The 11,830-nt window shown below is 37.9% G+C and overlaps 1 protein-coding gene across 2 annotated transcripts; it reads right to left on the reverse strand.

Moving 5' to 3' along the window:
* Positions 1 to 461: 461 nt before the first annotated feature.
* Positions 462 to 8,401, reverse strand: etaa1b (ETAA1 activator of ATR kinase b). 2 transcript variants are annotated; one of them, XM_065250969.1, is made up of 6 exons: positions 8,104 to 8,401; positions 7,717 to 7,845; positions 5,106 to 5,167; positions 4,919 to 5,025; positions 3,383 to 4,653; positions 462 to 1,208 (listed from the first exon to the last, which is right to left on the reverse strand). In XM_065250969.1, exons 1-6 carry the CDS (start codon positions 8,255 to 8,257, stop codon positions 1,084 to 1,086), a joined length of 1,848 nt encoding a protein of 615 aa, XP_065107041.1. In that variant the 5' UTR covers positions 8,258 to 8,401; the 3' UTR covers positions 462 to 1,083. The 2 variants fall into 2 exon arrangements, with proteins under 2 accessions (XP_065107041.1, XP_065107051.1); XM_065250979.2 differs by lacking the exons at positions 7,717 to 7,845; positions 8,104 to 8,401 and adding an exon at positions 5,737 to 6,687.
* Between the last annotated feature and the right edge of the window lie 3,429 nt (positions 8,402 to 11,830).

Genomic DNA, 11,830 nt, shown 5'->3' on the forward strand with positions numbered 1-11,830 from the left:
TCATCATAACCATAATCACAGTAATAAAAAAGTCCTCATCCTCTTGCCAAATTACCGTGGCATTTGATTTAGAGTAATGGAGGGAGGGGGTGGCGGACTTTACGCTACAATATGCTTTGTCTTGACTGGTGGAGTACAAACAAGCACACACCTGTGCGACTTTCACCTGAGAGGGGCCGGGGCCCGGATCCTGATGATATGCTGACATTCCCCGGGGCGCACAATGACTAACATTGTGACGTATAATAAACCAGGTGTGGAGGGGTTATGGATGGGGAGAGATATTTCATTAGCATAAAAATATAAGAACATTGGATGTTAAGAACTTAATTTGTTATATGGTTGAGGTTTAGACACCTGATCTGATGTTATTACACTGTTAGGCAATGACAGGAACCCAATAATTGCAGTCAGTCAACATTCAATGTGTTTTAATAAAGATTTCGACATCACGTTTCTTTTTTGTTTCGTTTATTTGCCTTTTCTATTAAGGCCATAATTATGTTTTAACAAAAAAATGTGGAACATAGACACAACAAGGTACATAAAAAAGGACCTCCAGCTTGATCAACAAAAATTCAAGTATTTGTCAACCGTTTACAACGTGTAAATGGTCTTGTAATTGTCAGCGATGACTGGAAAACTAGATCCAATCTTTTGAACAACTGAAACGGACCTGCCATTTGTAATTCTGCATATACTTACATTTTTTTTTTTACATTATAATACAGATGACATATATAATACAGATTCTTGAAAATACTTTATCATTTGCAAACACTTTGCAGAACTCAGATACTACAGATAATACTGGGTGGCTTTCTTACTTTCTTTTTTTTAATACTTTCTTCCTTAACAGATACAGCACCGCAGTACACGGTTATGAAATGCATGCAAAATCTTTGAAGAAACTTATTAGCGTTTAACTATATATCGGTAACAGATTTGGAGGACTGGAATCAAATCTTCAGGTTATATGATTCATAGCTTTACTGTGATGTTTATGGTGTAGCAGCTTTATAATGACAATAACATAATTAGTCCAATACAGTACAGAACATTCATATTATTCACTGTGCCGTCCTATTTAGGAGCTTCTTGTTGTTGGCCAGCCTGCATGCGTAATTTCCTCCTCGCTATTGCTTCTTGCTTCTTCCTCTCAATCTCAGCAGCTGAACATTTCACTGTCGTATTGGATGAAACAAAGACTGGAAAACAACAAAGAAAAACTGATTACTGTGGAGTTTACATTGTTAAAGATGCTGCTCATAAAAATATTTAACAATCAAGAATTTTGTAAATCTATTTGTCAAAAAAAGTTAGTGCTTCAGTAAGACAAGGGATAGTTCACCTAAATATAAACATTCTAGTAACACTTTATAATAAGGTTGTTTTTGTTAACAATTAGTTAATGCATTAGCAAACATGAACTAACAATGAACAATACTCCTATAGCACTTATTAATCTTAAGAGCTTTACATTGTTTACACTTGGCATTAACATGCGTTTTCGTCTTTCGGATCACAAGTGGACGACGTTAATGCCAGGTGTAAAGGTGTTCATAACGTTTTAAGGTTCGTCCACTTTCAACCACATTCAGAGGTAGTCGAAACCCTTTCGATCATATTGCTTTTGTAGTGTAAACGTAAATGTGGTTGAATGTGTTCGAATAGCCACACGCGACCGCCTTCTCTCCGCCCATTTATCTAATCTGAGGTACTAAACACAAATGTTTTATAGCATGAACACACGGTGTACAGCGCTATTTTAAGCCTTTCATTGATAAAACTAAAGCGGCTGATCTCCGCCGTTTCATTTTGCAAGTGTGTGAAAGTTGCGCGGTCTTATTTTATTAATTGCGCTGAAATATCAGAAAAGCTCTAACATAAAAACGTACAAAACACTGTGCAGCATGTTTACTTGCTAAACAAGCAGCGGACTCCGACATAATATTAGTTCGCATCCATATAAACTCATCATTACTCCTGCTCGCATTTAAATGACAGCTGAGAGACTCGCCCACAGTCTCCACATACCACCCCCTCATAGTATTCAGGACAGAAGCGGTCAAAAGTGGACTAAAGAGACGGATTTAAATACCATGTTTAAACGTGATGTGTCTGTCTCGTCCAATTGTGATCCGACCGACGAAAACACATCTTAATACCAAGTGTAAACAAGCCCCTTAGTTCATGTACATTTTAGCATTTCCGTACAATGAGCACGTACTATTCTGATGATGCAGACCCTTGCGTATGCATAAAAACTGAACTGTACTTTTAGCTTTAGTGAATGCATTAAAGGATTACTCCACTTATATAAAAATAGTTGCCGTGTTTAAGATGTGAACTATGATGACTAATGACACCAGATGTGATTAGTTTGTGACTTTAAAGTTTGAATTGAAGTGCAAAAAAGATTTAAGGACTACCACAAAAAGAAAGGTTTTAGTTGAATAACAACTTAAAGGGACACTCCACTTTTTTGAACATATGCTAATTTTCCAGCTCCCCTAGAGTTAAACATTAAATTTTTACCGTTTTGTAATCCATTCAATTGATCTCCAGGTCTGGCGCTAGCACTTTAACATAGCTTAGCATAATCCATTGAATCTGATTACACCATTAGCATCGCGCTAAAAATAAGCATAGTGATATTACGCAGCCCCTGAAAATAGTCCCCTGCTATTGAAAGAAACTAAGGGGACTATTTTCAGTGTGTAATATCGCTACGCCTCCTGCAGCCATGTTACAGCAGCAAAGTCCTTGATTATTACGCCAGAATGAGAATATAGTTCCTAGCCTTATCTGCCTAGAAAATCACAACTTTTAATTTTCCGTCTGTCTTATTACACGATGTAACTACAGAAGAGTCAAGTTTTAAATAGGAAAAATATTGAAACTCTTTGGTTATTTTTTGAGCATGATGCTAATGGTCTAATCAGATTCAATAGATTATGCTAAGCTATGCTAAAAGTGGTAGCGCCAGACCCGGAGATCAGCTGAATGGAATCCAAAACAGTAAAAATCAAATGTTTAACTCTAGGAAAGATGAAAAATTAGCATATTTTCAAAAAAAGTGCAGTGTCCCTTTAAGTTTCAATCTGTTCCTTAGGCAAAGCCGCTAAAACATTATGAAATAAGTTTCTTTCTGCTTTCATTGAATTTTTGGCATTTTCAGAGCTTGCCAGCCCCTTGGCCAATGTATGGTCTCTCACTGCATGGAAAACGGTGTAATTATTTATTCGGAATGACATGAAGGTGGGAAAATTATGAAGTACTCCTTTAATAGGTCAACAAAACTTGCTTATTACAGTCAGCATCCTATGACACTATTTCAGAGTTAATGCATTGCAGGTGCAACAACACACACACAGCTTACCTTTGTTAGTTAGTGTCACAGAGTCAGACAGATGTCTTTTAAATGTACCACGGATGGCGTTAGAGGCATTTGGCTTTATTGTGTTTTGTGGGATGGTCGTCAGCGAGGTGTCATTGGTTCTGACAGAACCAGGTCTGGGTTGTAAGGCACTTTTCACTTCACTCAGTTTGTTTTGTGCTGGCCTGCACTGGTAAGTTCTCGATCCAGTGGGATCTTTAGATGTCTCTGCGTTTATCGCATTGTAGTCCTGTTTAAACACAGTTCTGGAAATCGGTACTGAATTGGAACGGGTGAAAGCTCGTGTGGACTTTGTGGTTTCTCCTGAAAGGCTCTTATTAGTAATATTCACAGCTTGAGTATGAGTGAAGCCAGCAGAGGAAGTTGCTTTAGACGTATTGTGCGCTAGCGCTGTGAAGTCCATGCTGTGTTTATGCTGTTCCTGACTTGCAGAGGTTTTCTCTACGTCATCGCAAGCCTGCCACAGAAGATCATCATCATCCTCGTCGTTCCACAGAGCGTCAGAATCAAACAGAGATTTCAGGTCCTCCTTCGAAACCCCGTCAAAATTAGAAGTAGAGGATTGGCCGGAGCCTTCATCGCCTTTGGTAGCTCTGTAAAGCTCTGTTTGCTGAGATGACAGCACTGGTTGTTTTTGTACCAATGTCTTTGGCAGCTTTTCAGTAGTTTGAGCATGTGACTTAACCCTAGAAGTGCCTTGGCCAGACGTTTGGCCTTTAGTAAAGGTGCAACTTTTCACTGTGCTCTTTTGATTCTGTAGACAGACGTCTCTGACGTGAGATACAGAGAAATGAGTCTTGGCCACAGGCTGAGCGATACTCTTATTCTGGGCTACGTTCAAAGGCATTTGATTCTGTGTCATCTCCAACACAAAAGAGTCATTGAGAAGGTCATCATTTTCCCAGTCATCATCAAAGTCCACATTAGTTGCTTTAGGTTCCTTCTTGATGGTTGGCCCTGGTCCAGCAGGAGCCACCGGAGCGGTGATGCTTTCTGGTGTGCAGTGTGCTGATGGTGGGCTTAGTCTACCACTTAAGTGCTGAGTGGGACCATCAAACAGAGCCTGAAGCTCTTCCTCTTCCTGTCGGGCTTGGGAAAAGCAACCGGCTATTCCTTCTGATGTGACAGGCACGGATGCCGGTTTAACCCTTCGTGTTTCATCATGTTGCGGCTTGTATACTTCTGTAGTCATGCGAGTCATGTTGATGTCAAACTGCTTGGCAAGTTTCATGAGGTCCTCAACATTGCTTTGCCTAGAGGAGAAAGATGATAAAATTACATCAATTAGACATTTACAAGCAGTTCACAAAATAAACAAGATACGAGGTGGTATAAACATGGTTTTATACTACAAGAACAAACCAGAACCATATACAGAAAAAATATAAACCAGAAAACTAGAGTCAGATGTCAGTACCCATTTCTGTTATATCTATCAAGTAGTATAGACATGTTACATGCTTTATTACACATAAGGACATACACATATGAGTATGTTAGAGATTAGAGGACATGTACCGTGATGAGATCCTCCTGATTCTGGGTTGTCTAATCTCTGGAGTACAGGGTATGGCATTGTCTCCAATCCATTGAAGCACACAGTCTCTTTCATTAGGCCTCTCAACCTTAAACATTATATTACAGTTACTTATAGATCAAATTTAACATCATCCACATCATGCTTTATTCTGGCTTGACTACAAACCTTTGGTGCAATCCTATTGACAATCTCTGAAATCTCAATGACTTTCCCATTGACTTCCTTTCCTGTGAATGGTTACAAAGACACATTATTAAATATGAAAGTTAGTAGTACATGGATTGTATGACTGTATATAATGTGCAATGATAGAAATTTGTATCCTGGTAAAGATGCTGCCATACATATATACACATATATCTTTTTTATTTATGAAAATAAATATGAACCACAGGCTTATATTGATTATTCAAGGTATTGAGCCATTTCTTGTATATGCTTTTTTTACCACTGCTAAATGCCTAAATGTAACTGCCCTTAGCGAAATTTCGAACCGTTCCGACATGAGGGTCTGGTACTCGTACGAGGAAGCTAAAGGCCATAAGCTGAGGTTTACTTTTACTGCACAATTTTACTGACTAGCTGGCATCCGTTACAGAAACTTAATAAAACAATTACAGAACTGTACATGCCAGACTGCATTCCTGTATGCTTTGTGCCAGACATGCAAAAACAATTGTGTATAATCATAATATTTGATAGAAATAAATGCTATGCACAACATTCTCTCAATGTACCAGTAAATAGGCTATAAGCCTACTTAGACAAGACGTCAGACTAAGAAAATACTTTTGACCTCTTTTTTGCTTTCCTGTGTCATCCTGCGAATTCCCCTTGATTAATGACGACAGTTTCTGCTTTCTCATTTCTCAATGGTAATAATTCTTGGATTTGTTTTGTGATGGTCCTGTAAAATATGAAGATATGCGGCTTGGAATCCTTTTTATTTATTATTTGGCTTTTTGGATTAAAAAAGGATCAGGACATAACCTGGACGTGCTGTAACCTATTGTCACAGGAGCAGTAGTGCTGACAGGAAGACTTCCATTCAATTTTAAAGGCGCTTTTCCATTGCATAGTACCCCACGGTTTGGTTTGGGTCAGGTCGGGCCAGGTCACCTCACTTTGGCTTGGTTAGCTTTTCCATTGAGTTTAGTAACACTTCGGAGTGGGAGGGATTATAGTCGTGTCGTTATATTTCCGCTGCCTACTGCTGTGACATCATACAAGTGAGAGCGTTGTTGTACATTCCCATAAATTCATTTATTTTCAGTCTGCCACAAATTTAAAACTGGCCACCACAAATAGATGTTTGCACATCGTGTTTATCACTACCTCTGTCTCACATGACAGTTTCTGTACAAACACCCGTGGCGTCAGTCGGCGCGCTCCACCAAGCCTCATTTAAGTTGCTCATTTAAGCATATATGTGGTCATGCGCGTCGCAAATGTGGGCCACACACTGCAAGTCTGGAAAAAAATTGGTATGGTGTTCCTGATTCTCAACCTGTGGATGTTTTTCATCTCTAAAAGGGAGTTTGGGAACTTATAGCAGAGCACAGATGACAACATGTTTGCTCAAAGAGCGCAAACTAGCACTAACCTTTTACATTATAGCGATGATGCTGGTAGTGACAATTCTCTCAGACAAATCAGTGATCTACAGTGTTTTGGTATCAGCTCGGGTCGCAAGGAACCCTGACCGAGGTGGTACTAAAAAAAGTATCGGGTACTACGTACTTCAACCAGTGGTAGAGCTCCCAAAAGTAAACTGACCCAAACCAAACCGTGGGGTACTATGCAATGGAAAAGCGCCATAAGACTTCAAAAATCAGACTTCATGATTTTACTGTTATTTGCGCTATTTGTGTGGCACGTTTTTACTTAAATTATTTTTATTTAAGGCCGTTTGATGATCATTAATCATGTGGGGGACAAATTTGGGGGATAAAAATTCATTCAACAGAGGCAGGACTATAAAGACCAGGAGGGGGTAATCCCTGCCACTCCACCTACAAATCGCACCACCAACATCTTTTTTGTTTTAGCAAAGTTTTATGTCCATCCATATTTATTTTTCACTCTTTTAATTAAGAAGAAATGTGTACACAAAATGAAAAACAAAACAATATTCAGTAATAAATGTCTTCTTCAGGCATCAGTCAGTATTTAGTGTGACCTCTCTAGGCACGAAACACATCTTGATCTTTTCTGTGGGGACTGAAGTCATTTGATTAGAATTAGAAATTAGGATTTAATTTATGTTTAAGAGATCCTGCAGTTGCCTGCTATTACTTACTGTAAGTGGAAAGGGAGTTTACCCTTAAAACTTGACACTTCAGCTTATACTGTTTTTAATATTACATACAAGTTTCCTGTATTTTCTGGTTGTATTCTAATAAAGAGACTGAGAAATAATTATATATGATCACTATACAATTGCAAAAACAACAAATCTAATGGTGGCCTTTTGCATAGTATTTTATATATGCTTCAAATCTCCAAATTAGATTATGAGACTTTAACCTGGATTTCACAGACAGGGTCACATGTCTTTGTTGTTATTATTTACTAGCATTTGCCTTTGTTAATGTTACATAACTGTGAAGCTGACAAACTTCGGTTTGCAAACTATTTTGCTTAACTTTCAGTAAAAATACCTGCCCTATATGTTAATGTATAACTTTATTTATATAGATATAAAGATTATATTGATATTATGGTATTGTTTGAAGAGAGATGAATACATATTACTAAGTGATTTTATGATACTTGCCATTAAAGTTTTGCGTGGGTGAATTTGGATCCCAGATGATGTCTTGCAGAGATTCACTCTCATTCGGTGAATCTCCACTATAACAACCATTAAATCTGATTCTTGGTCGACGTTTTGGGGTGGTATAATCTGAGAATAAAGATGACAACATTATTATGCTTGCACAAAACGTGTCACTGTTCTGCTGTTGTTTCTGATCATGCTCTTTTCTTTACAGTAACATTGTTTATAAATATGGCAATCATTAAGTAGCATGCAGCAAAGTACCCTGATATTACTGATCATTTTACCATAGTACAGCCACATTTCTGCATTATTACAGAAGGGATACATTCTGTTTCCATCCAGCTAAGTTCTGGTTCTTTATAAAAAAATCTGATTTGTTACCTTTAGGACAGTTGTAGGAATTGTTGCAGGACGGAGACTGTGAATCTTTAAGTCCGATTACTCGTCTCTTTGTTTTCATTTTCGAAACTTTGGAGTTTCTTCGACTATCTCCATCTGCTATGCGATGCAAACCGATGTTTCTCCGGTCGGTCATGATTTATTGTAACTGATACAAACAATAACGTCCAAGTACTCATAACTTGATTGATCTAGTCACAGCACTTTTACGATGATTGTTTTTAAAATCAATAAATGATAAGCTCCTCGAGTTGAAAAGCTCTCTCACGCCGCCGCCATGTTTTTTGTACGTTTACACGAAGGCGCGTTTCTGATTGGTTCTTGGCATCTCGCTGCATCTCGTGACATCTCGCGAGATATCACCGCACAAAGCTTTTGCATTCTGTGTTTCGCAAGAATTACAGAAAAACTTTCAAGAATGCGTAAATGCTACAACTGGACCTCAGACTTTAAAACTGAAAACACTTTTTTATTTTAATTGATGAAAACGCCATGTTAATTATGTACATATTGTTGTTAAATTTATTCATATACTAAATGTTTGTGTAGATTTTGAGAAAAAAAAAACAATATGTAATATATTCATACAACTCTTAATATTAACATGTAAATTAAAACAACAGTTAGTAAAAAAGTCCTTTGGGTTCAGACAATAAAAAACTATGATCCAGACGAGTCATCATGTTTAATGTCTCTGAATGTGTGCCTTTCATAACTCATTTCCAAAAGGTAAAATTCCAAGACATGGAGATTTATAGTTACTTAAGACAAATAAAATTTCATCTTCTCTCAACCTGACAAGACCTATAATACAAAATAAGAGGCTGATGGTGTATCCTTTTCATTTTCTAAATATATTATATTTAGCTAAGATATTTTCTTCCCGTATTTCATGCATGCTAACATTTGATGTCACCAATAAAATATGTCTGCTTTCTGTAATCCCTGAGGAAACCTCAGTATTCTCAAATATTCCACTGTGGAAACATGCTTTCAAAAACACACCTCTGATGCCCATTTATTTCTGTCCATTTTTATGACTTCACTGTAAAGCATTACTTATGCCTGATCAATACAATTCACTACAAATTTTTAGTTCATTCTTGCTTGGTTCATTATTTGTTTTAGTTCATTCTTGCTTGGTACCTTACAACCTAAAGTGACTGTTTCAAGTTGGATTACTGTCAAGGATGCAGCAGTGCATTTTACATATTGCTGTCCAAAAATGGAAAACATCTGTTTTTATTCTGTAATTGAAATGCTATCAAAACTAGAAAAAAAAAGAACTTTTTTGATGTTTTATCCGTATGTTGACGTATGAACGTATTAAAATGATTTTATTTTAATTTTGCATTGTTGCAAGGAGCTTTACAATAAATGTACATATAAGTAAAGACAGTAGAGAAGTAAAAAAAAAAATGCATATAAAAATATGTTCAAAACATCTGTTATGGGAACTTCACCCTACAGTGAACAGTGAACACAGCTACAAAGATAATCAGTGCCCCTCTCCCCCTCCATCCTTATTTCTTACACAATGCTCCTTACGATCTATAGTTGAGATCTATATTATAAAGCATTTAGAGACAGACAGGCAGGCAGACAGACAGACGGACAAGCAGGCAGCCAGCCAGCCAGACATGCAGACTGACAGACAGAAAGACATATATATATATATATATATATATATATATATATATATATATATCCTTTTCATTTTCTAAATATATTATATTTAGCTAAGATATTTTCTTCCCGTATTTCATGCATGCTAAACATTTGATGTCACCAATAAAATATGTCTGTTTTCTGTAAAATAGACAGACAGACAGACATGCAGACAGACAGACAGACAGACAGATAGACGGATATATAGATAGATAGATAGATAGATAGATAGATAGATAGATAGATAGATAGATAGATAGATAGATAGATAGATAGATAGATAGATAGATAGATCAGACAGTCAGGCAGGCAGGCAGACAGACAGACAGAGAGAAAGACAGACAGGCAGACAGAAAGGCAGACAGACATACAGACAAACAAACAGACAGACAGATGACAGACAGACAAAAAGAAAGACAGACAGGGAGAAACACAGACAGGCAGACAGAAAGACAGACAGGCAGACAGATATACAGACATACAGACAAACAGACAGACAGACGACAGACCAACTGACAAACAGACAGACATACAGACAGACCACAGACATAACGACAAACAGACAGACAGACAGACAAACAGACAGACAGACAGACAAACAGACAGGCAGACAGACAGGCGACAGACAGAAAGAAAGACAGGCAGGCAGGCAGGCAGACAGACAGAGAGAAACACAGACAGGCAGACAGAAAGACAGAAAAACAGACAGGCAGACAGATATACAGACAGACAGACGACAAACCGACAGACAAACAGACAGACCACAGACATGCTGACAGACAGACAGACAGACAAACAGACAGACAGACAGACAGACAGGGAGACAGACAGACAGGGAGACAACAGACAGACAGAAAGAAAGACAGGCAGACAGACAGTCAGACAGACAGAAAGACAGATAGATAGACAGACAGACAGACAGACAGACAGACAGACAAACAGACAGAAAGAAAGAAAGAAAGAAAGAAAGAAAGAAAGAAAGAAAGAAAGAAAGACACACAGACAGACAGGCAGATGACTGACAGACAGACAGACAGACAGATAGATAGATAGACAGACAGACAGACAGACAGACAGACAGACAGACATACAGGCAGATGACAGACAGACAGACAGACAGACATACAGGCAGATGACAGACAGACAGAAAGCATAAAAGAAATGATGAAATGTCTCACCGCTATGCACAGCTTCACATGTTTACATTAAATATATTTGAAATCTTTGCCCATGGAAATCACTAGATGGTGCCTGAATTCTTTATAAGTGGGTTATGTGTGTGTGCGTGTGTGTGCGTGTGTAATGTTGTGGAGGCTGCATACTGAGTGTGGTGCTGATATACAGAAATGTTCAGTCCTGCTGCTGGTCTCCCCTGCTGAAGTGATGTGTGTGAGGGCCAGACGCTGCTGTCAGCGCTCACAGCTGACACACACACGCCTCAAACTCTACCTGCTGCGAGAGACCACTAGTCAAAATATTAAGCTTTACTTCAGACATGTTTCTCTGTAAGAAATGGACAAGAAAAGACCTCTCTGAAAGGAAGAAACCTCATATTTGCAAGGTGTTTTGGGCAAGTTCTGCTGCAGTTTCTGTGTTGTTAATTGACTGTAACAAAATGATTTGTCAGATTACACAGCACAAATGTTCTGCCATCTAATCTGTGTGTGTAGTGTTGGTGACTGATGGTGATATAATGTAGTGTGACTGTACCTCTTCCATTATGTCATAACATAAATATCTGATGTTATTGTAGGACCACTGTATAGGACAACCTCAACTGCATAAATATATTTAAAAAGTATTTAAAAGTGTTATTTCAAAACTGTGTGAAAAGTAATATAAATGATGTCGCAACGTCAAACATTTTATTGTTTCTGAGTAGCTTAAAATCTTTGTAAAGCTATTTCAGAAATAGTTTTAAACACATTATAAATGTTAGAAATGTTTACACGTTACAAAGACTGTGAACTATGTCAGTGGTTCTCATACTTTTTCCGCATGCGGCCCCCCTTGTGTACGGTGCATTCCTTCACGGCCCCCC

Source organism: Paramisgurnus dabryanus, chromosome 20 (genome assembly GCF_030506205.2).
Source record: "Paramisgurnus dabryanus chromosome 20, PD_genome_1.1, whole genome shotgun sequence".
In the NCBI taxonomy this organism is placed as follows: domain Eukaryota; kingdom Metazoa; phylum Chordata; class Actinopteri; order Cypriniformes; family Cobitidae; genus Paramisgurnus; species Paramisgurnus dabryanus.